Source organism: Bos grunniens, chromosome X (genome assembly GCF_055505025.1).
Source record: "Bos grunniens cultivar Pamir isolate PY7600 chromosome X, Bosgru_T2T1.0, whole genome shotgun sequence".
In the NCBI taxonomy this organism is placed as follows: domain Eukaryota; kingdom Metazoa; phylum Chordata; class Mammalia; order Artiodactyla; family Bovidae; genus Bos; species Bos grunniens.
The window spans coordinates 14,546,171-14,572,168 of NC_141194.1; the positions used below are offsets into that span (position 1 = coordinate 14,546,171).

The following is a 25,998-nucleotide window of genomic DNA, read 5'->3' on the forward strand; positions in this document are numbered from 1 at the left end:
TGGGGGAATAAAGATTGGTTAAGTGGTTTACCAGTTTTTGCTGTGAAAGGCATAGTAAGTGACAAATGTTCTTCTTTCCTTTCTTTCCTCTTCCTCCTTTCCCCTTTCCATTCCTTCTCTTCTTCCTCTCCTCCTTTTCTTTTCCTTTTGTTTCTTGTTTTATGAAAAAACAGAATCCAGTTTGCACTAGGGAAGTAGAAGGCATGGCATGTTAGATGCTTCAGTGCTGGGCTTTTGAGTAACTGCATCAAAGCTCAGCAACTGATGAGTTTTCTCTTTGGGGCAGTTTTGGCACTTGGCCTGAAAACAAGAGTTTCAATTCTAACCCTAAGGTATGGAAGAAAATGCTAAATATGAAGGAAAAAAATCCCAAGGCTATTTTCAGAGGCTATATATATATATATAAAATATAGCTCAATACATATATGTAATATAGCTCAAAACATTTATTTGGGCATGCCATTTATTCTTCCATTTATTTAGCTCTTCAGTTCTATTTGTTGATGCTGTTCAGTCGCTTAGTCGTCCGACTCTTTGTGACCCCATGAACTGTAGCATGCCAGGCTTCCCTGTCCTTCACCATTTCCCAGAGTTTGCTCAGACTCATGTCCATTGAGTTGGTGATGCCATCCATCCATCTTATCCTCCGTCACCCCCTTCTCCTCCTGCCATCAGTCTTTCCCAGCATCAGGGACTTTTTCAGTGAGTCACCGCTACACGTCAGGTGGCCAAAGTGTTGGAGCTTCAGCTTCAGGATCTAGGGCTGAATGGTTACTGACAGAGACATGGCCCCTGCCCTTCTAGAATTTACATCTAGCAGGGAAGACACAAGTTGAGCAGGTTTTTCAAATGTGATGAATTTGTAAAGAGGGAGATCCAACCTGTCTGAGAGGTGGTTGGAAGGTTCTCCCATAGAAATATGACATTAGCCTGAGACCTGAAGGATGAATTAGGAAACCAAGAGAGGACCATGGCAAGAGTGGATGGGAAACAGTGTTCCACAGTGAAGAGACAACTTAGGCAGAGCTTGAGAAAGGACTTTTTAGATTTGAAAGAAATTCAAGATAGGAGAAGCATAAACTGAAGAACAGAATGGTACCTGATAGAGCTGGAGACATAAGAAATTATTGTAGAGGAACTTGAGCTTTCTTCTGAGGACAGAAGAAAATCATTGAAGAGTATTATAAAATTTGTGTTGTAAGATGCAGCAGTAAGAGTAGTTTGGTGAGGGACAAGAATAGATATGGGGATGCCAGTAGGAAATATAAGAGTTGAAGAGATAGATGATGGGCTCTCACTTAGACTGGGAGATGGAGAAGCAAAGAAGTAGATAGATTCAAGAGGAGTTTAGGCATTGATTTAAGGCTTGGTAACATGATATGGAGGACTTGAAAGAAGAGAGAATCAAGATGACCTCCAGATTCCTAGGTTGAATTTGCAATATCACTGATACTGGGAACATGATAAGAGGAGAAAGGTGGGCTGAGGGAGAATAATGAATTCAGTTGGGGGTAAGCTGATTTGAGATTTGAGGTGCTGTTGAATGGGCAGGACTGAGTTCATTTCAGGAAACATCATGTTACACTGTAGAAGCTTCACATGACATGATTTGTGTGGAAACCTGGAGTGAGTATGCTGCATTCTGACTTCACTTTGTTGGGTGTTCAAGGTATATATTATTATCTTAAGGCAAGGAAAGTATTGGAAAAAACATCTCATCATTAAATCCCTTTTAGTGACTGCTATTCAGGCATTAAACTTCCTGATACTTTTTATTAAAACGCTCAATACCATTACATGAGCTATGTCAGAGAGAGTATTAAGAACCAACTTATTACCTTCTAGGCTTTTCTTTGTCTTTGTTTGGTCTTTTTTCCCTCCTAATCATTCATTTACCATAAGGTATAGGATGTCTGAGAAATTCTATCTAAATGAAAAACATTCTCCCACACACCTTCCCTCAGTGGCCACAGCACACATCTCTGAATACTTGCAGTACTCAGACATGGGTGCCCACCACATATTTCTTAAGTTGTCTTGTATTGGTTTCATGAAAATTTATCTTCTTTTCCCAGCTATACTCTAAACTCCTTGAGGGTAGGGATGACGTCATCAGCTGCCTTTGTTCTTTCCCATAGTGCCTAGCAAAGACTTGAGTAAGTAACAGTTCCAACTGAAGTCTAGTTGCTTGAGTTCTTGATACTTGTGATAGTAAGATGTCAAGGACTCGCTTTTTTGCATGACTTGACTCAGGTAAGTGGGAGTTATCAACATTCAGTGAAAGAGTTGAAATCCCATTGTTTTTTTCAGGTATGGCTTCACGAAAGAAATTTTACATAAATATAAGGTAAGACTCATCTACTTTTTTTTTCACATCCTCTTTGCTGTTTATACATAGAAGTTTAAAAAAAGAAAAAGCTTCAAGAAGGATGATGCGAAAATTAATCAGAATCCAGGCCAATAAAAGCACAAAAGGAAGCCTTGGCCATGGTGAAGACCTGTTTTTCTTTCTGGACTAAACGAAGCTTTTTCATTGTGACTTCTGTGTGAGTTTTAACACAGATACAGACTCTGTTGTTTCAAAGATACCTGGGATTTTTTTACTCAGGTTTGGTAAAACATGAAAATGACTGTCATGAAGGGAAAGGTTTTTACTCACAATTCCTTAGAAACTGAAGTCAGTGGAGCACCACACTGTATGGGGCTGCGCCTCAGGGTCAGTTAGAGGCAGTGGCAAGAGCCTTTATTGTGGTTTTCTCAGGAAGAAATGGGTGAGGCAGTGTAAGCAGGTTTAGGATTGGCTCGTTTGAGTAATCTCAGCAGGCTCTGGGGTTTACAAGCTGTCCATGGTTGCCTGGTATCTGGCTCGCCCTGGGGTGATTAGAGCAGGAAATAGTGGCCCTGGGTGTGCTGCTCAGTCGTGTCTGACTCTGTGTGACCCCATGGACTGTAGCCCACCAGGCTCCTCTGTCCATGGGAGTCTCAAGGCAAGAATACTGGAGTGGGTTGCCATGCCCTCCTCCCGGAGAATCTTCCTGACCCAGGAATGGAACCCAGGTGTCTCATGTTTCCTGCATTGGCAGGCTGGTTAAATCCGCAAAGGACTAGTTGGGAGGATGGGCTCTGATTAGGTTTATTTGCATATGAAAGGCACCCTGCTTTACATACAAAAGACAACTCCTTTCTATCTCTAGGAATTAACTAGCCTTGGGAGGGGCAGTCTCTTCCCCTGGGTCAGCAAGTCAAAGTATCAAAAAAAGAGAATTAAAAGATGATTCATGCATGCTTGTTGGTTAGTGTGTCCATCCTGACCTAGTTTGGGTGGCATGAAAACTGTTGGTTTTTGTCCATATGTTGGGACTATTGAGTAAAATTGAACCTATCAGAAAAACAAACTTACTCAAGCTCTTACTTACAGCTGCATGGAAAAAAAATCTTACAAATCTTGGAAGAGGTCTATACCTGGCTCCCAATTGGTACAATCATTGACAATGAAGTCCTGGTCATACATGGAGGGATATCAGAGTCCACAGACTTGAATTTACTCCACCGTATAGAAAGAAACAAAGTAAGAAGCAATGTTTGCATGAATGTTGTCTCAGATTTACAAAGGGATACATACCTCCTTTCATGTATTGTTTTATATAGATTTGTGTTTTAGTGATTGCTATAGCTCTGAAAAAATGAGTAAAAATTTTAAGAAAATCCATGATTGAGTGATAAAGAACTAAATTGATAACTTCTATGCATAGAAAAAATATTTTTAAAAATTCATGGTGAAAGTGGGAAAATATTGGCATTTCATAATTGTTTCTAAAAGTGAAAAATCTTGATTTTTGAAAAGTTAAAATTTCTAATTAATCAATGTTGTGGTAAAATATACCAACATAAGTTTACACTTTAACCGTTTTTAAGTGTGCAGTTCAGTGGCATTAAGTACTTTCACATTATTGTGCAACTGTCACTACTGTCACCACCATCTATTTCTAAAACTTTCCATTTTCTGAAACTGAAAATACCCATTAAACACTAATTCCCAATTCCACCTTCCCCAGCCCTTGGCAGCCACCATTCTGTGTTATAGCTCTAAGAATTTGACTCCTCCAGGAGCCTTTTAGAAGTAGAATCATACAGCAGTTTGTTTCTGAATTGGTGTGATTTCCCATATGTATTCTAAATGGCTCATATTTTTTTTAAGGGGGGAGGGGATAGTTTAATATTTTAAACTTAAGTAACCATATTCAATACAGCAGAAGCAAAGCAGGAATATATATTGACCCTCTGAGGGAAGTGGCTGTGTGGAGCCTGAAGCTCTGAGGCTTAGTGAAAGGCTTCTTTGGTGGGGCTTTGCAGAGTGACTGGAATTGCCTTCTGCCTGTCAAGAGCCCAGCCAATGCCCCCAGACTAGGGGAACAGGGGAACCACCTGGGCATGACGACCAGTGGCAGCTCTGAGCCCGGTGATCATGTGCGGTCCTAGTGAGAAACCTGAACCCTGCTCCTCAGGACTGTTAATCAAATTCCTACCAATCCAGGCAAGGGGAATCTAGAACCAGAATTTAATTTGATGTGGACATGTGATTCCTGTTCACCTTGAGTTTTTAGAGTCCTTATACCTTTATATACATATGAATGATTATATTGTCGCCAACTCCTTCTCATCCTTCTAATTTCAGCTTAAACCTACCCCTCCCCTGGAAAGCCCTCCACGACCTCCTGACTAGATCAGGTCCCCGTCCGTATGCTCTCAAGCCCCTTGTACCTATCCTTCATAACAGTTACCAAAATTAAATAAGCAATTGTGGTACTATTTGTTTATCATCTTCCCCTGCTTCTCTAGTTCACTGATATAACTCCAGCACCTAAGATGTAGTCAGTATTAATGTTTGATGAATATTTCCTAAGAGATTTAAGACTGAAATAGGGCAAACCTAAGGTAAAACTGGATAAAAACTTTTTTTTACAACTCCTTTCCTGATTCTGTGCTGATTTTACATACCCCCTCCCCAGCCTCACCCAGTGATAACCATACTTCCTGGTTTACACCTGTTGTCTTGGTGTAGGTGTTAATACCACCTCCCTTTACTCTCAGAAGCACCCCAGTTGCAATAAATTTTAAGGCCACCCTAATTTAAGGTACCTTTTTTAGGATCTCAGCAAATAGTCAAGCCAATAAGCTGTTTGAATCAACATGAGATAGTAATTGTTAACATAATGAGTGGATATGATTCTAGCCAAGAGCAAGGGAACATGATGTTTTTGTCAGTCAAATATTGGCAAGCACATGGCGGGAATGCGACACTCCACCACCACTGGCCCTGTGACAACAGCACTAATCAGCTGTGGCAGCCACTACTAATTAATCAGATTGAAAACTTTTCCTTTCCTGAGGTTAGCCTGAGAAGCCAGTCCTCTCTCAGGCTTTTTGAGATATTAAGAGCATTTCTCTGAAATGTCCATTACTATTTCTGTGGCGACCCTAAATTGAGAGCCACCTTAACCTAGTAAACACTGTGAAGCTCTGACATCAGACAGATGTAGCTAACATTGCATCTATTACATCCTGCTTCTGCCCCTTCCTGGCTGGGTGACTGGGTAAGGTGCCAGTGATTTCTAAGCCTCAGTTCCCACATCTATGCATTAAAGCTAAAAAATACCTGCCATATTGAATTGCTGGGAAGATTAAATATAATTACCTAGATGAAAAAGATGGCATAGAGTAAGCTCTGAACATAAAGCTCTCTTCTCCAACTCTGTCCTCTTTTTCATGATACTTAAAACTGAGGTTTAAATTTCAGTCACCAAGAGAGACCCTGGGGAGAAATTTTGAGGCCAGAAATTTTCCCAGGATACCTCACATTTCACCCCCTTAGGGGATCATTGTTCCACCTACTGTTAAGACTGGCTTTAAAGGTAGAAATTTGACTTGTATGTTTTTTGTCTACCCTGCTGGAATGAAGTTGAACTGGTAGCACGTGTTCTTTGTGTGAAATATAATTGAACTGTAATGAAAGTAGTAGGTTTAAGCCTTTGGAACTCTACTAGATGAGATACAAAAACAGAGTTTCAGGTTAGTTTTATAACCCCCACTTGCCCATCTGTTTGGACCTCCAAATGTAGGGGTGAACATGCTTCCTCGTTTACACCTGCTGTATGATTTAGTTGTTCATGGGGAAGGGGTAGAGTTGGGGGAACTCAATGACAACCTCCACTGCAGGTTCATTAAAGGTATTTTGTAAAGTGGGCAGGTTGGAAAGGATGGGGTGGTGAATGCAGAGGGACAGAGAAGGAAGACTATAATACTTTAGCCTCTGGTTTAGTATTCTTCAAACTCCTTGGCAGAGGTTATGGGAAGAGATTGCTAGTAGGACCCCCAGGAGAAAATGATGATGTGGCACCCAGCAGGGACTGGGCAAAGTGTCCTGATCCCACATGGCTTTGAAAACAGAAGAGCCACAGTACTAAAGAGACCATGTGGCTTTGTCCTGCCCGATGACCTTATCAGAAGTGAGTTGTGTGGACCCCGAGTTCAGAGTGTTCTCCCAAAATACTCTGCTCTGCCTAAGACCTGGAGACATTTGCTGGGGGGAAGACAGGGAGGTAGGCTGTGAGCTCACTAATAACAGCTGAATTGAATTCCAACCGTCTCAATGAGATAGGACCTCAGAATACGGTTTGCCTTTATTTTTGAAAAATAAAGGTAAGATTTTATAGACACCGTAGTTTATAGAAGAAACTTAAGTGCCTACCTCAGAGAATTGTCCATCACTGAACTAAGGCTTCTAATGTAATAGAACCATTGCTTCAAATTGTTTTGTGTAAAGGTATGGTGCTACAGAGAAACAAGTATAAAATTGCAGTCTCAAATTATATAAGGGAACATAGAATGGATTATAGTAATTGATCTACTATCAGAAAGACATTTTGTTTCCAAAGAAATACATCGCCTTTGTTACTAGGATTAGATATAATGTTCAGTTGCTGGCACCTCAGACTGAGAACCCAGTGCACTCAAGTTAGAAGGCTTCCAAAGTTTTCAATTTATGTCCCCTTTGTGAACTTTCTTGGACATAGATATACTTTCTCTCATTTCTCCTGGAAAACACAACAAAAAGAAAAGCAGCCATCCTCTTAAGAGGTGTTTCTGAACTCCAGGCCTATTAGTTCTCAGCTCCATGTATAGATAAAGGCTCAGAGGGAGACTTATTTTCCCTTAGCATCTTCCATTTCCCGTCACAATGCCAAAGAACATGTCTCCACTGACATCTGTGCCTCTGAGGTCTTTTAGAAACTCTAATGGGAAACTTTCCCTGTAAGACAGTGTCTCTAGTTGAAAAATGTACAAACAGAGCTTAACAGGCCCAGTTTATAGAGATCAGTGCATCAGTAAGATGAAGGAGGTAGGTGAGATGGAACAGGTGATCATGTATTTTCCATTGAGTTGAGGCACAATAATATAGACAAAATAGCAACTAGTGCTGAAGTTTCTACGTGCAGCACACTAAGCATAGGGTTTGGCTAAAGCGTGAATTTGTTTTGTAGATGAGATCTGTGCTGATGCCGCCAATTCCAATGGATGGAGACCGTGCTGAGAAGAAAAATAAACTGGGTACAGCCACTGTGGCTCTGGGAATCAGAACAAGTGGATCCTTTTCTGAACAATTAACAAAGCAGGAATGGGAGCAGGTAAGTAATCAGACTGTTCACTAAAGTGGCAGTGAAGATGCAGCATAGATGATTTTGTCCCTAGTAATATATAAAAAATGGCTTGCCTTTCTCAGCAGATCATATCCTTTTCTCTAAATCCATTACTATATTTTAACAGCTTAATTGAAATATCATTCAAATACCATATAATTCACTCACTTAAAGTATATAATTCATTGAGTTTGGTATATTCAAAATGTACAACTGTCCCCACAATCTAAATTTAGAATATTTTCATCACCTGAAAAAGGAACTTCACATACCTATTACCAGTCACTTCCCATTCTCTTCCCATCCCTGCAGATTAGACCTTTTGGTCTTAGTACATTTGTCTATTCTGGACGTATTATAGAAAAAGACCCATACAGTGTGTGATCTTTTGTCTCTGGCTCCTTTTACTCAGTCAGAATAAAAGATTAGTGCTTTTGCTTTGAGTTTTGGTGTTGTATCTAAGAAGCCATTGCCTAACCCCAAATCGTGAAGATTTATTCCTATGTTTTCCTCTGAAAATTTTATAGTTTCAGCTCTTACATTTAGGTGTCTGATCCATTTTGAGTTAATTTTTGTGAATAGTGTGAGGTAGGTGTCCAAATTCATTTTATTGCATGTGGATATCCAATTATCCCAGCACCATTTGTTAAAAAGACTTCCTCTCATTGAATTTTCTTGGCACCCTTATGAAAAATCAATTGACCATAAATATGAAGGTTTATTTCTAAACTCTTGATTCTATCCGATGATCTATATGTCTATCCTTATGTCAGGATAACACAGTTTTGATCACTATAGCTTTGTAGAAAGTTTTGAAACTATAAAGTGTGAGTTCTCTAGCTTTCTTCTTTTTCAAGATTGTTTTGACTATTCTGGGTCCCTTGAATTTCCATATGAATTTTAGAATCAGCTTGTCAATCTTTATGAAAAAAAAAAGAGCTGAAATTTTGGTAGGGATTGCCTTGAATTTGTGGATCAATTTAGTTACTATTGCAATCTTAACAATATTGTATCTTTAATTCCATGAATGTGTGATGTCTTTCCATTTGTTTAGATCTTTCATTTCAACAGTGCTTTGTGATCACATACATGGAAACACTTATTAAAGTTATTCCTAGTTTATTCCCAAATACTTTTGACACTATATTAAATAGAATTGTTTTCTTAATTACATTTTGGATTGTTCATTGCTGGTATATATTGACTTTTATATACTGATCTCATGTTGTGAACCTTGATAAACTTGTTTATTCTAACGGTTTTTAGTGGATTCCCTGGGACTTTGTATTAAATATAAACAAGAACATGCTTCTTTCTTTCCAATCTGGCTGCCTTTTATTTCTTTTTTTTGCTTCATTGTCCTGTCTAGAACCTCTAGTATAGTGTTGAAAAATAGAAGTGGTCAGAGTCGACATCCTTGTCTAATTCCTAATATTAGGGGGAAGCATTCAGTCTTTCCCATTAAATATATTAGTTGTTTGTTTATATGTTAACTATCCCTCAACAGATTGAGGAATTTCTCTTCTGTGCCTACTTTCTTGGGTGTTTTTTACCATGATAGAGTGTTCAGTTCAGTTCAGTTCAGTTGGACTTTGTCAAATGCTTTTCTGTATCTGTTAGGATAATCATGTATTGTTTGTTCTTTATTCTACTAATGTGATGTATTACATTGATTGATTTCAGATGTTAAACCAATCTTACATTTCTGGGATAAATCCCACTTGGTCATGGCATATAATCCATTTTATCTGTTGTTGGCTTCATTTTGCTACTTTTTGAGGATTTTAATATTTATATTCATAAAGGATATTAGTCTATAGTTTTCTTTCTTGTGATGTCTTTGGTATTATTGTAAAATCGACCTCATAGGATGAGATAGGAAGCATTATCTCCTCTTCTATTTTTTTGGAGGAGTTTGTGTGAAGTATTGATATTAACTCTTCAAATATGTAGTAGAATTCATCAGTGAAGCCATCTGAGCCTGGACTTTTTTCTTTGTAGGCAGTTTTAAAATGACTAATTCAGTCTTCTTTCTTGCTATAGTTCTATTCAGATTTTTTACTTTTTGAGTAGTTGTGTCTTGGTATCCTTGATAGTTTGTGTCTTTCTTGAAACTTGTCCATTCATCTAGTTTATCTAATTTGTTGGCCTAAAGTTGATTGTAACATATACATATATATGAAATATATTTATTAAAAATATATATTTTGAAATTTCTTTGTGAGCGATGCCTCCTCTTTCATTTCTGATTTTAGTAATCTGAGTCTCTTTTTGCTTGGTCAGTCTCACTAAAATTTTCAGTTTTATTGGTCTCTTCAAAGAATCAATTTTTGTTTATTTTTATTTTTCTCTATTTTCTGTTCTCTCCATTTATTTCTGCTTTAGTCTTTATTTTTTCCTTGCCTTCTGATTTAGATTTATTTTGGTCTTCTTTTTCTAGTTTCCTAAGGTGAAAGTTAGTGTCTTTCATTTGAACTCTTTATCCTTTGCCAACGAAGCTATAGATTTCCCTGTGAGTACTGCTTTAGCTCCATCTTGTGAATTTTGCTATGTTGTGCTTTTGTTTTCAGTCATATCAGAGAATTTTCTAATTACTTTTCTTTAACATATATGTCATTTAGGAATATGTTGTTTAATTTCTGCATATTTGTGGATTTCTCATATTTCCTTCTCTTAATTATTTTTACTTGAATTTGTGGTTGAAGGACATATTAACATGATTGAAATCCTTTTAAAACTTATTGAGGCCTTTTTTTTTTAAAATGCTCTAGCATTTAGTCTATCTTGAAAAATGCTCTTGTGTGCTCTTGAGAAGAAAATGTATTCTGTTCTTATTCAGTGAAGTGTTTTATATATATGTATAATAATTGGTTTGAAATACTTGTCTGCTAGTTCAGTTCAGTTGCTCAGTCATGTTCAACTCTTTGCGACCCCACGGACTGCAGCACGCCAGGCCTCCCTGTCCATCACCAACAGACTCAAACTCATTTCCATTGAGTCGGTGATGCCATCCAACCATCTCATCCTCTGTCGTCCCCTTCTCCTTCTGCCCCCAATCCCTCCCAGCATCAGGGTCTTTTCAAATGAGTCAGTTCTTCGCATCAGGTGGCCAAAGTATTGGAGTTTCAGCTTCAGCATCAGTCCTTCCAATGAATATTCAGGACTAATTTCCTTTAGGATTGACTGGTTGGATCTCCTTGCAGTCCAAGGGACTCTCAGGAGTCTTCTCCAACACCACAGTTCAAAAGCATCAATTCTTCGGTGCTCAGCTTTCTTTATAGTCCAACTCTCACATCCATACATGACTACTGGGAAAACCATAGATTTGGCTAGACTGACCTTTGTTGGCAAAGTAATATCTCTGCTTTTTAATATACTGACTAGGTTGGTTGTAACTTTTCTTCCAAGGAGTAAGCATCTTTTAATTTCATGGCTGTAGTCACCATCTGCAATGATTTTGGAGCCCAAGAAAATAGTCTCTCATTGTTTCTATTGTTTCCCCATCTATCTGCCATGAAGTGATGGGAACAGATGCCATGATCTTAGTTTTCTGAATGTTGAGTTTTAAGCCAACTTTTTCGCTCTCCTCTTTCACTTTCATCAAGAGGCTCTTTAGTTCTTCTTTGCTTTCTGCCATAAGGGTGGTGTCATCTGCATATCTGAGGTTATTGATATTTCTCCCATCAATCTTGATTCCAGCTTGTGCTTCATCTAGCCCAGCATTTCTCATGATGTACTGTGCATGTAAGTTAAATTGTCACAGGGTGACAATATACAGCCTTGACGTACTCCTTTCCCTATTTGGAACCAGTCTGTTGTTCCATGTCCAGTTCTAACTATTGCTTCCTGACCTGCATACAGATTTCTCAAGAGGCAGGTCAGGTAGTCTGGTATTCCCATCTCTTTAAGAATTTTCCACAGTTTGTTGTCTACTCCTAATCCTCAAAGGCTTATTGTCTGCTTAGTTTTCCCTGTGAAATTTTTTTCTTGCACGTTTTGTAATTTTTTGTTGAAAACTGGATATTTTAGGCAATATAGTAACTTTCTATGGGGTCTCACAGAGTCGGACACGACTGAAGCGACTTAGCAGCAACAGCAGCAGCAGCAGTAACTTTAATTATTCCCATGCTCCTCTGGGGCTTGTTGTTATTTGTTGTTTTTTTTTTTTTTTTTTTTTTGCTCATTTATTTGTTTACTGGCTTGTCTGGACTAATTTGGTGAAGTCTGTTCCTTTTCATTGTGTAGCTTCTGATGTCATGCGTCATGAGGTCTTGCCTTGGGCATGCACACAGTTTCCCTGACTACCATGGATGGTTGTAGCTTTAGCTAGGCTCTCTTCAACTATCTTTTCCCCTGATTTCTCCTTTAAGCTTTGGTCCATTTGCCTCTTTTTGTATCAGACCCAGTATTAGCCTTCACTAATTGCTAGCTGATTGTGCTATTGTTTTTAATAATGCCCTGGGGCTCACAAAATAGTTCCACAATCTGATTACATTAAAATTGAACTCCTTTGCAGGAAAGAGAGTGTTGACAATCATCAAGTCTTGTTCTGGCCCTCAGAAGGTTCTTTCTTATCTGTTCCTTCCCCTAATTCTATCAATTAAACGTCTAGCTGGTCTCTTCTTGCTACTAGTATTATGAAACTGCTAGACTGAAGCGACTTAGCAGCAACAGCAGCAGCCTTCTTCTAATTGCTTACTTCCAAGAAGTCTTCATTTCTTGATTCTGTACCCTTATACCTTGATTGCTGAAAATGTTGACCTAAAATGTGATTTCTGAAAATGTGATTTCTAGAAAATGTAAAACACAGTCTAATCAATAAGGAGAAGGAGAAGAGGGAGGATAGAGAGGGAGAGGGAAGAGATGGTAAGGGAGAAATAGAATTCATCACTGACTTGTGCATCCAAAATATTTAACAGTCAAACCAAGTATAAGAGGCATCCTACAGCAAGTAGGAAAGGATGTCTCCTTAAATTTTGATATCCATAATCCAAAGAACAAAGGTTATGGTGAATAAAAAGGATGATGCCAAAAAGATTGCAGTTGCACAAGAAGAAAATCATGACATCTGGAAGCCTGGATGAGTTAGAATTATAGAGGAATAGAGCCTTAAGAAGTGGGAGGGAGGAAACTGGTGACCATTATTCTATAATAGAACCTCCCCTCATTCCAACAATATAGATGAGGCATCTTACAGACTCAGTGTACATGACTGGAACTGACACAGGATAAAATTGACCAGGATTTCATTCCCAATATTTTAATAATTTCAATTGTACCTTTAATTTTTTTCCCTCATTTGTTGGTATGTCATGGTCATGCACACTTTAGTTAGATAAAGTTGAAATTTTCAGATTAAAAACACAATTGCTTTATTTCTTAATATCTATGGGCCATATTGCAATAAAGATCATAGGCTGTTTGTTCCATAATCATGGAAGTGCATGATTCCTGGCAGAGGACTATAATGTAAGTTTCATCTTATATTCCCTGAGATGTGGGGGGAATGTGTGTACTCAAAGCTGAGTCATCATATAGAAACAAGCGTAACCTCTTTAGGACAGATGTGTAAGAAGGAGGAGGCCAGAAAGGTTTAAAAAATAATTTTAATTATTTATATCCTGAGTGACTTCCTTCTCTTAATTTGCTTAACAAGTATTTGTTGAGTACCTTCTATGTGTCAGGGACTGTTCTAAGCTTTTGAGAAAGTAATTGAACTCAGATCTATTCCCTCATGGAGTTCACGTTCTAGGCGTAGGAGCTAAATAACATAAATATATATGTATATATGAAGTCATGTTATTTATATTACATATATAATTATATAATAGTAAGTACATATGTTAAGTGAGACGTTCTGTGGAAAAAATTAAAACTAGAACAAGGTTAGGAGAAACCATGAACTTGAGGTGTAGGGGACAGAGTTGTAATTTTAAATAGTTGCAATTTAAATTTTATAGTCACGTGGCTAGTCACTGGATTTGATTTGAGCAGGATTTGATCCCAGGCTTGACTTTAATGCCCATGCTCTTTTTCTGAAGGGAAAGATGACAAGAGTGGTAGGAGGTCTCAGGAAAGAAATGATCTACTCTAGTCTCCCCTTGTTCAACGAGGTGATGGGTAGACAGGAGTAGGCCTCTGACGACATCTAGGTACCTGCTGGAAGGTTTGTGATGAGCACAGCTTTTAAAATGGCATGTTCAAAAGCTGGAAGGAAGACACATAACTAACGGAACATACAGAAGTGAATCTACAGTATTAGTGTTTTAGAAGAGAAGCTTTTCAATATATCTTTCTGAGCTAGTATCTCTCCCCAAAGCATACTTTTGAAAACAGAATTACTTAAAACTGTAGACAGGCATGGGACACTTCTTGCAGGATTTATTTTGGATTTAAGAGGTTTAAAGGCTGAGACACAAATAGAGTTTTGTTGACTAGGTCATATAAAAGTAAAACCTTTCCAATTTTTAGTTTGAAAATTTTCAAGATGAAATGTTGTAAATACTCTTTCATGCCCTCACCACCCCAAAGGCCCTTGCATTTCAGAGGAGAGGATGTTGAGAAGAGAGAGGAATTTGTTTCACCAGCAAAGGGCCCTTTATAGCATTCTTTGTGAGCCTCAGAGTTAGATCTGTATTGTGGTCATGGACTGGGTAAACCTAGTCAAGTGGATGAATTCTTGGCAAAGAAAAGAATTGTAGAACTCATTGAATGGATGATTCTGAAGAAGCTCACTTTTATAAAATTAATACCCCTTATGACCCTTTATGATTTTGAACCAAAGAAAAGTGAATGTTACCTCCATCTTCCTCATTTCGTTGAGGAGTCAGCTAAGGCCCGAGTAGGTTCCCAGGTGACACCTGAAGAGCTTTTCATGGCCAGTGCTTATTCTAGTTCAACAGAATTCCAGCATGTGTACATTTAATTTATGTAGATTTCAACTATATGCATCTGGCAAAAAGAAAAAAGTGTAAAATTTTAGTTTCATATAATTCATCATATATTGTACATTATCACATATATAAAATGTTCACTCATCCCTATGTTTGTATAAGGTTTTGTATACAAAATCATGTATAATGTGCTTTAAGAGTAATTTAGAATGTTTTCCTGGGGTAATTTTGGCTGTAAATGGCTTGCATCTCAGGTAGGAATTTAGAAGTTAATTCTCTCCTTATAAAATGCACCTCTTTGTGTTCCATGTTTTCACTTTCATTTTATTAAAGGTCAAATCATGTCTCCAAAACATGAATTCATGGTGTAAAATTCAGATATGACTCAGTTTCAAGTGCAAATGTTATTTTTGTTATGAACACCAGCAAAATAAATAGATTTCTTTGTATTTATTTGTAGGGTAGGGTTCTGCCCGTGTTAGAATTTGATGGGGGAGAAAGGAGAATCATGATACTACTTTTCTTTGTGTGGTTTTAATTCTCACTGAAATCGGTCATCAAAAAATCAGTCATCTTCAAGTGTTTGGGATATGCCTGGTGCAGGGTTTCTCCAGTTCTGACGAGATACTTAGTATTCTAGAGCAGTTTTTCTTTTCTCTCCACCTCACTGTCTTTCCCCTTACTTATTTCTAGCTCCCCTTCAATACCAAACCTGTAAATGGGTCAGGTTTAGTGGGACAGCCATTTCAGGTCTTTTTTCCTTTTTTAAGATTACTTAATTTATTTTAATTGGAGGATAATTACTTTATATATTGTGATGGTTTTTGCCATACATGGACATGAATCAGCCATGGGTATACATGTGTCCCCCATACTGAACTTCCATCTCACCTCCCTCCCCACCCCATCCCTCTGGGTTGTCCCAGAACACTGGCTTTGAGTGCCCTGCTTCATGCATCAAACTTGCACTGGTCATCTATTTTGCATATGGTAGTATACATGTTTCAATGCTATTCTCTCAAATCATCCCACCCTGGCCTTCTCCCACATAGTCCAAAAGTCTGTTCTTCTGTGTTTTTTTTTTTGCTGCCTTGCATATAGGATCATTGTTACTGTCTTTCTAAATTCCATATATATGTGTTAATATATTGGAGAAGGAAATGGCAACCCACTCCAGTGTTCTTGCCTGGAGAATCCCAGGGACAGGGGAGCCTGGTGGGCTGCTATCTCTGGGGTTACACAGAGTCGAACACAACTGAAGTGACGCAGCAGCAGCAGTGTTAATATATAGTATTTGTGTTTCTTTTTATGACTTACTTCACTCTGTATAATAGGCTCCAGTTTCATCCACCTCATTAGAACTGACTCAAATGTGTTCCATTGTGTGTATGTACCACAACTTCCTTCTCCATTCATCTGCTGATGGACATCTAGGTTGCTTCCATGTCCTGGCTATTGTAAACAGTACTGCGATGAACATTGGGGTACACGTGTCTCTTTCAGTTCTGGTTTCCTTGGTGTGTATGCCCAACAGTGGGACTGCTGGATCATAAAGCAGTTCTATTTCCAGTTTTTTAAGGAATCTCCACACTGTTCTCCATAGTGGCTGTACCAGTTTGCATTCCCACCAATAGTGTAACAGGGTTCCCTTTTCTCCACACCTTCTTTAGCATTTATTGTTTGTAGACTTTTTGATGGCAGCCATTCTGACTGGTGTGAGATGGTCTTCATTTTAAGATCTGACTTGGATTCACTGGAATAACTGCACAACTTAAAATACATGCTTCTTCATGCCCTCCAAGGAAACATGTGGAAAATACAGTCTATTTGACTATGAAAAATTAGAAAAAAAGTCTGTTAGAACTTTGCAATACTTTACAAGTCATCTGGCCCAAACCTCTGATTTTAAAGAAAATGAGACCCAGAGATTTTTCTCAAGGTTGCATCAGTCAGTTCAGTCACTCAATTGTGTCTGACTCTTTGCGACCCCATGGACTGCAGCACACCAGGCTTTCCTGTCCATCACCAACTCCTGGAGCTTGCTCAAACTCATGTCCATCAAGTCGGTGATGCCATTCAACCATCTCATCCTCTGTGGTCCCCTTCTCCTCCTGCCTTCAATCTCTCCCAGCATCAGGGTCTTTTCAAATGAGTCAGTTCTTCACATCAGGTGGCCAAAGTATTGGAGTTTCAGCTTCAGCATCAGTCCTTTCAAAGAATATTCAGGACTGATTTCCTTTAGGATTGATTGGTTTGATCTCCAAGGTTGCATAGCTTTAGCTCTAAAGCTAGTTTTTCACACTACTACTGAAGCTCCCATCAGTTCAGTTCAGTCGCTCAGTCGTGTCCGACTCTTTGTGACCTCATGAATCACAGCACGCCAGGCCTCCCTGTCCATCACAAACTCCCGGAGTTCACTGAGACTCATGTCCATCGAGTCAGTGATGCCATCCAGCCATCTCATCCTCTGTCGTCCCCTTCTCCTCCTGCCCCCAATCCCTCCCAGCATCAGAGTCTTTTCCAATGAGTCAACTCTTCGCATTAGGTGGCCAAAGTCCTGGAGTTTCAGCTTTAGTATCATTCCCTCCAAAGAAATCCCAGGGCTGATCTCCTTCAGAATGGACTGGTTCGATCTCCTTGCAGTCCAAGGGACTCTCAAGAGTCTTCTCCAACACCACAGTTCAAAAGCATCAATTCTTCAGCGCTCAGCCTTCTTCACCGTCCAACTCTCGCATCCATACATGACCACAGGAGAAACCATAGCCTTGACTAGACAGACCTTTGTTGGCAAAGTAATGTCTCTGCTTTTGAATATGCTATCTAGGTTGGTCATAACTTTCCTTCCAAAGAGTAAGCATCTTTTAATTTCATGGCTGCAGTCACCATCTGCAGTGATTTTGGAGCCCAGAAAAATAAAGTCTGACACTGTTTCCCCATCTATTTCCCATGAAGTGATAGGACCGGATGCCATAGGAGATGTTTAAATAAAGAAATGTTTCATGTAGATTAGAGGTACAAACAGGGAGCCCCCAAATTTCATGAAAAATTCTTAGAAACTTGGGTCTTCAGTCCTGAGTATCATGCAGCCTGCATTTGCTGTTTCAACTCCAAAAGGAAATATTATACTAATAACATACTTGTGGATTCAAGAGAACACATTGTGGAAACCAGTCAGTGGCTAAATATACTGCTGAAGCTGAGAATGAACTCATCAAGGGGGTGGTGGGGCAAAAAGTGAAGGTGATGCTTTAGAAGCTATTCTTGGATGAACAGTTGACTATATCTGTGATGGGGAAAGGCCTTCTCATTCTGTTTATTCAATAGGACAAAAACCAGGGCCAAAACCATAGCTGGGAGACCTAGCATACCTGTTTGAACATAATTGAAAACACCAAATAAATGTGTGTTCATTGTGGGGAATGACTTTCTGCTTTTAACATGGCAGTGAAGTTCTTTTTAAGAGAAAAGAGCTTGTAGATTCAGCAATTGTGAAATAATGGAGATAGAATTTTAAAAATGTAGATTTTAAAAAAGCCCAAAGGCTGATTCTTCGTGATTACTAAATATTGCTGTGTTTGGTTACTGGGGATGAGTAGAATGGGATTGTGGTGGCTATGGGCATTGAAATTATTTTGGAAAAGATTCATGGAGGAGGTGAGTATGAAACAGTTTTGAAAGAGGATTAGAGTTAGGAAATGGTGAGAAATAGTGAGACTTTGTGATAACTGGGTTAATGTTTCTGGAAAAGAAGTTGAACGTAGAAGGATAAACTCTCACTTGTCAGTGACAGCCTAATCTAATTTGTTGTTCCAAGGTTATCGATATCCTTTGGAGTGATCCCAGAGGCAAAAGAGGCTGCTACCCAAACACGAACCGAGGAGGGGGCTGCTACTTTGGACCAGACATTACCTCCAAGATTCTTAATAAATACCAGTTGAAGATGCTTGTTAGATCTCATGAGTGTAAGCCTGAAGGGTATGAAATCTGCCACGATGGGAAGGTAAGCTAACGGTGTGGGTGACCTCCTCACCGACATCCCTCCCTCGAGGCCTAGTCTTTCTTTACAGGATGTTTGACTTCAAGGCCATGGGAAGATGTCTTCCCTAGTCCCAGAACAGAACTCCATGCTTTGGTAGACAAGAACAGGAGACTGTCGGGTTCACAGAGGTTATTTGAAGGAGCCTCATTGTCCCTTACCCAAGAGATACTTGGTTTATTTCCCCGATCTTCCTAATCCCAGCGATAGGAACTGACATAGGACCCTAAGTACACACACACAAAGGCTTTATTTTATGCTGATCGCAAGGCAAGTCTCCAGTAGTGGGGTGAAGAGTGTATGTATCCTCCCAGAACACAGAAAGGTGGCAGTGAATCACTTGCTCTCTTTTACCTTTTGTACTTGCCTGTGCAGAACAGAGCCACAAAACACACTGCCCTTCTATTCACTGACTAGGGGAGCTCTGCCAGGTCCCTCACTGTGGGCAGTTTGGCAGCAACCACTGAAATGGAGTGTGTTCTGCTTCTTCCGTGCTTTCTGATAGGCTAGAGAGGTGAGGTCTGAGGAGCTGGTTTCTGGCCCCAAGTTGTCCTGGGATGCCCCCCTTTCTCTTAGTGAACAGCAGTAGTTAAAAAGAAATACCAAATTTCATGGCCTTTCCTTCTATTTCAACACTTTCACTTTTCTTAACTCTCTTAATTCATTGGAGTCTCATCCTTTGCAGGATGGTAAGGCAAGTATTCTTTAGGGTTTATTTGTAATTAAAAAAAAAAACAGAAAAAAGCAGTGGCTTGTCTGAAGTGACATGTGCATTTGGGCAGGATTAGGTCTAAATCAGCTTTCCTGTCACTAACAAGTATTATGCTCCAAGACTCTTCATCTTCCATCACACCCCCAAGACTGGTTCCTTCCCAACAGAGTGATCATGGTCCCTTATCTAGCCACTATTTCTCTGACCTTGAAGCACTGGTTTGATGGGGGCCCTGAGCCCTGTAAATCAGTCAGCTGCAGACAAAAGAAAAGGACTGTGATATTACACAAGTTTTATTTTGAATGGTCAAATATCACAAGGAAAGAAAAATAAAAGCTTTACCCTGCTGGAAAATTGGAATTTACAAAACTGAGCAGTAAGGAACTGAAATTGAATACAGGATTGCAAGGCCATGCACTGTGGGGATGAGTGGCTAGAAGTTAGTACTCATGGGGACAATGATTTAAAAACCTTGCTTCTCTTCAGTGGAATCACAGGAAATCCCATTAGACTTTGATAATTTGTATGAATTTTGAATTTTGTATAACTTTTGGTTTTTAAGAATTAAGCTGTTTCTGACTTTATTGAAGGACATTTTGAGAACTATGTGAACCTGACGTTCTTTTTCTTTAACCAGGTTATTACTGTATTTTCTGCGTCTAATTATTATGAAGAAGGTAGCAATCGAGGAGCTTACATCAGAATGAGTTCTGGTACGACCCCTCGATTTTTCCAGTACCAAATAACTAAGGCAACATGCTTCAGGCCTCTTTACCAAAGGTGTGTATACTCTAAGGAGCTTTCTGAGCTCTGGTAATGGTGACCACGTAGAACCAGTCCAGAGTGCCTAAGAGCAGCCTTGGGATTGAAGAAAACAACTTACCTGTTACTCATTAGTAGAAACAAAGTGAAATAATTCTGGAAACCAAGTGGTGAATGTGCTCTTATTTGAAACCAAGAGCAGTAGTTCTAAAGCAGTCAGCATCCATGAACAGTCCCTAATTGAATATAAGGAAAAGGAGGTCTCTGTACCTACCCAGTCCCGTAAGCTCTTGCCTTTTCTGCCCCCAAACACAACCCAGTTGGCTCTGGCCTCTTTGTCCCTTCTCTACCCAGAAGTGTATATGATGGAGTTGAGTGTGTCTCACTGTGTGATGGCATGCATCCCTTACCTTCATTTCCCCCCTTTGACATTATCTTTTTAATATTTTTGTATTCTAAAACAAATATATTTGTTGTTAGGTGTGCTAAAACAAAGTTGTATAAAGAAAATGTTAGTGATCTCTCCCAGTACTTCTCAGTAATTTTTTTCCTCAGAGGCAGCTGAAATTAATAGCCTGGAGGGGACCCTTCCACCCTCTTCTCCTTGCTCCTACAAAAACAGACTAGCAATTTCTCATTCATGGAACTTAAATGTTGAGCACCTACTATGTGTCAGACACTGTTCTAGGCACAGGTGATATTGAAATAAACAAAATAGGCAAAAGTCTTTTTCATCATCAAAGCATATCCCAGTGGAAGGAGAAAGACAGTAAACAACATACATACATTTTTTTTTTTTAACAAAGATAGAATCACACTGCACAGTCTATTCTGCAACTGACTCTTTCCCTAAAGATTGTATCATGAACATCACTCCGAGTTCATACATGTAGACCTAACCCATTCTTTGTAGTAGATGCATAATATTCTATACTATATGTATGCCATAACAATTATGGATAGCTAAATTGTATTCAATTGATGGCCATCCAGATTGGTTTCAGGGTGTTGTACTTAAAAGCAGTACTGTAACAAACATTCCTCTGTGTGTATATGTGTACATACATATATACACATATTCATAAGTTTTTAGTGCTTGTTTTAAACATGAAATTTTAAAATGTGGGATTTATATGTTTGAAATTTTGCTAGGTACTCCAAAAAAGTTGTCACAGTTAACAATCTGGAAAACAGCATATTAATTTCTCCACATCCTCATTAATCTCCAGTTTTATTACCCTTCTTCATTTTTGACAAACTGATGGATAAAAATGGTAAATCTAATTATTTTAATTAGCATTTTTTTATACAGCTGAGTTTATCCATCTTGTTTTTGGACATTGTGTTTTCTTTTCTTTGAATTTCCTGTTTATCATATTCCCCCATTTTACATTGGACCATTTGTCATTTTCTGATATATTTTTAGGAATTTTTTGCATTTGAGGGATGGAGGACTTTTACAGGCATGTTATATATATTTTGTTGATGTCGTGATATTGCTTTAGTTCTATGAAATCACGTTTTTATAATTTCATTTTATCTTTTGGATTTTCACCTGTGATAGAAAAATGTCTCCATATTAATTTTACATTCAGTTCAGTTCAGTTCATTCAGTCGTGTCCAACTCTTTGTGACCCCATGAACTGCAGCACGCCAGGCCTCCCTGTCCATCACAAACTCCCGGAGTTCACCCAAACCCATGTCCATCGAGTTGGTGATGCCATCCAGCCATCTCATCGTCTGGCGTCCCCTTCTCCTCCTGCCCTCAATCATTCCCAGCATCAGGGTCTTTTCCAATGGGTCAGCTCTTCGCATGAGGTGGCCAAAGTATTGAAGTTTCAGCATCAGTCCTTCCAATGAATACCCAGGACTGATCTCCTTCAGAATGGACTGGTTGGATCTCCTTGCAGTCCAAGGGACTCTCAAGAGTCTTCTCCAACACCACAGTTCAAAAGCATCAATTCTTTAGCGCTCAGCTATCTTCACAGTTCAACTCTCACATCCATACATGACCACTGGAAAAACCATAGCCTTGACTAGATGGACATTTGTTGGCAAAGTAATGTCTCTGCTTTTGAATATGCTATCTAGGTTGGTCATAACTTTCCTTCCAAGGAGTAAGTGTCTTTAAATTTCATGGCTGCAATCACCATCTGCAGTGATTTTGGAGCCCCCCAAAAAATAAAGTCTGATACTTTCCACTGTTTCCCCATCTATTTCCCATGAAGTGATGGGACCGGATGCCATGATCTTCGTTTTCTGAATGTTGAGCTTTTAAGCCAACTTTTTCACTCTCCTCTTTCACTTTCATCAAGAGGCTTTTTAGTTCCTCTTCACTTTCTGCCATAAGGGTGGTGTCATCTGCATATCTGAGGTTATTGCTATTTCTCCCAGCAATCTTGATTCCAGCTTGTGCTTCTTCCAGCCCAGCGTTTCTCATGATAGCTTACTAAGTTAAAGTATACAATCCAGTGATATTTAGTATATTTACCCAGTTGTGTAACACTGCTGCTGCTGCTGCTGCGTCGCTTCAGTCGTGTCTGACTCTGTGCGACCCCATAGACGGCCGCCCACCAGGCTCCCCCGTCCCTGGGATTCTCAAGGCAAGAACACTGGAGTGGGTTGCCATTTCCTTCTCCAATATGTGAAAGTGAAAAGTGAAAGTGAAGCCGCACAGTTGTATCTGACTCTTAGCGACCTGATGGACTGCAGCCCCACCTGGCTCCTCCGTCCATGGGATTTTCCAGGCAAGAGTACTGGAGTGGGGTGCCATTGCCTTCTCACTACCATAATCTAATTGTTGAATGTTTGTTCCATTCTGTAAAGACAACTTGTATCCATTAGTAGTCATTCATCATTATCACCTCCCTCATCACAACTCTAGTCAACTACCAGTCTGTTTTCTCTCTGTATAGATTTGCCTATTCTGGATATGTCATGTAAATGAAATTAAATAATATGTCGTCTTTGTAACTAGCTTCTTTTACTTAGTACGCTGCCTTTGAGGTTCATTCACGTTGTATGCATGTGCTCATCGCTTCAGTGATGTTTGACTCTTTGCAACCCCATGGACTATATAGCCTGCCAGGGTCCGCTGTTCATGGGATTCTCCAGGCAAGAATGCTGGAGTGGGTTGCCATGCACTCCTCCAAGGCATTCCCTTTGTAACATGTATCAATTTATTTTAATGGCTGAATAACATTGCATTGTATCAGTAGACCTCATTTTCTTTGTTCATTTATCAGCTAATAGAAATGTGATTAGGACTTCCTGGTGGCCCAGTGGTTGGGACTCTGAGCTCCCAATGCAGGGGGCATGGGTTTTATCCCTGGTTGGGGAACTAAGATTCCACATGCCACGTGGCCAATAAATAAATAAATAAAATAATTTTTTTTAAAAGAGAAATGTAGATTGTTTCTACTTTTTGGTTACTGTGAGTAATGTTTTGAACTTTGGTGGACAAGGTTTTGTTATACATTTAATTTCTTTTGGGTATATACCTGAAAGTAGAATTATAACAACTCTTACGTTTAATATTTTGAGGAACTTGAAAGCTCTTTTCCAAGGGAATGCATGATTTTACATTCCCATCAGTAATGTATGTGGATTCCAATTTCTCCACATCCTTGACAACCCTTGTTATGATCTTTTTGATTATAGCCATCTTAGTGGATGTGAGGTCTTGATTTTGATTTGTATTTCCTTACCTACCATTGACTTTGAGGATCTTTTTGGTTCTTATTGGACATTTGTATATTGTCTTTGGAGAAATGTCTGTTTCAGATCCTTTTTCCTTTTTTTTGGCTGTTCCATGTGACTTATGGGATTTCAGATCCCTGACCAGGGATTGAACCAAGCCCCATCAATGAAAGAATCAGAGTTCTAGCCACTGTGCTGCCAGAGAATTCCCACCTTTTTTCATTCTTTATTGAATTATTACACTTTTTACTATTACATTGTTAGAGTTGTTTATATATCCTATATTTGTGTCACTTATTAGATATTGTGGTTGTTTGATTGCTAAGTCATATCCAACTCTTTGCAAACCTGAGGGATACAGCATGCCAGACTGCTCTGTCCTCCACGATCACTTGGACTTTGCTCAAAATCATGTCCTCTGAGTCCGTGATTCCATCCAACCATCTCAGCCTGTGTTGCCCCCCCTTCTCCTCCTGTCCTCAATCTTTCCCAGCATCAGGGTCTTTTCCAATGAGTCAGCTCTTTGCATCAGGTGGCCAAAGTATTGGAGCTTCAGTTTCAGCAGTAGTCCTCCCAGTTCAGGGTTGATTTCCTTCAGGATTGACTGGTTTGATCTCCTTGCTGTCCAAGGGACTCTCAAGAGTCTTCTCCAACACCACAGTTGGAAGGCATCAATTCTTCAGCGCTCAGCCTTCTTTATGGTCCAACTCTCACATCCGTACATGACTACTGGAAAAACCATAGCTTTGACTAGACGGACCTTTGTCGGCAAAGTGATATCTCTGCTTTTTAATACACTAAGTTTGTTATGGCTTTCTTCCAAGGAGCATCTATTAATTTCATGGCTCCAGTCACCATCTGCAGTGATTTTGGAGCCCAAGAAAATAAAATGTGTCCCTGCTTCCACTTTCCCCCCATCTATTTGCCATGAAGTGGTGGGACCGGATGCCATGATCTTAGTTTTTTGAATGCTGAGTTTTAAGCCAGCTTTTTTTGATCTCCTCTTTCACCCTCATCAAGAGGCTCTTTAGTTCCTCTTCACTGCCTGCCATTAGAGTGGTATCATCTGCATATCTGAGGTTGTTGATACTTCTTCTGGCAATCTTGATTACAGCTTGTGCTTCATCCAGCCAAACATTTCGCAGGATATACTCTGCATATAAGTTAAGTAAGCAGAGTGACAATATACAACCTTGTCATACTCCTTTCCCAATTTTGAACCAATCTGTTGTTTCATGTCTGGTTTTAATTGTTGTTTCTCGACCTGCATACAGGTTTTTCAGGAGACAGATAAGGTGGTCTGCTGTTCCCATCTCTTTAAGAGTTTTCCACAGTTTGTGGTGATTCACATAGTCAAAGGCTTTAACATGGTCAGTGAAGCAGAAGTAGATGTTTTTCTGGAATTCCCTTGCCTTCTCTGTGAACCAACAAATGTTGGCAAATTGATCTCTGGTTCCTCTGCCTCTTCAAAACCCAACTTTGTGCATCTAGAAGTTCTTAGTTCACATACTGCTGAAGCCTAGCTTGAAGGATACTGAGCATAACCTTTCTAGCATGTGAAATGAATGCCATTGTCCAGTAGTTTGAACATTCTTTGGCATTGCCCTTTTTTGGGATTGGAATGAAAACTGACCTTTCCCAGCCTTTGGCAGCTGCTGAGTTTTCCAAATTTACTGACATATTGAGTGTAGCACTTTCACAGCATCAGCTTTTAGGATTTGAAATAGCTCAGCTAGAATTCTGTCACCTCTACTAGCTTTGTTTGTAGTAGTGATGCTTCCTAAGGCCCACTTGACTTCATACTCCAAGATGTCTGGCTCTAGGTGAATGACCATACCATCGTGGTTATCTGAGTCATTAAGACCTATTTTGTGTAGTTCTTCTGTGTATTTTTGCCACCTCTTTTTAATCTCTTCTCCTTCCTTAGGTACTTACTGTTTCTGTTCTTTATTGTGTCTGTCTTTAGATGAAATGTTCCCTTGATATCTCTAGTTTTCTTGAAGAGATCTCTAGTCTTCCCCATTCTGTTGTTTCCCTCTATTTCTTTGTATTGTTCACTAAGAAGACCTTATCTCTCCTTGCTATTCTTTGAAACTCTGCATTCAGTTCTTTCCCTTTCTCCCTTGCCTTTCTCTTTTCTTCTATTCTCAGCTATTTGTAAAGCCTCCTCAGACAACCACTTTGTCCTCTCACATTTCT

General features: G+C 39.3%; 1 protein-coding gene across 37 annotated transcripts in view; it reads left to right on the forward strand.

Annotated features, from left to right (window-relative positions):
• PPEF1 (protein phosphatase with EF-hand domain 1) overlaps positions 1–25,998 on the forward strand; it is a 158,281-nt gene that overhangs the window by 121,049 nt on the left and 11,234 nt on the right. For 33 of the 37 annotated variants that reach the window (XM_086387374.1, XM_086387360.1, XM_086387389.1 and 30 more), the window contains 5 exons: positions 2,311–2,347; positions 3,419–3,568; positions 7,542–7,685; positions 18,405–18,590; positions 19,976–20,118. In XM_086387374.1, the coding sequence (XP_086243500.1) occupies positions 2,311–2,347; positions 3,419–3,568; positions 7,542–7,685; positions 18,405–18,590; positions 19,976–20,118 (660 nt within the window). The remainder of the gene's footprint in view (positions 1–2,310; positions 2,348–3,418; positions 3,569–7,541; positions 7,686–18,404; positions 18,591–19,975; positions 20,119–25,998) is intronic. The other 4 variants (XM_086387382.1, XM_086387399.1, XM_086387398.1 and 1 more) reach the window with 1 other exon arrangement.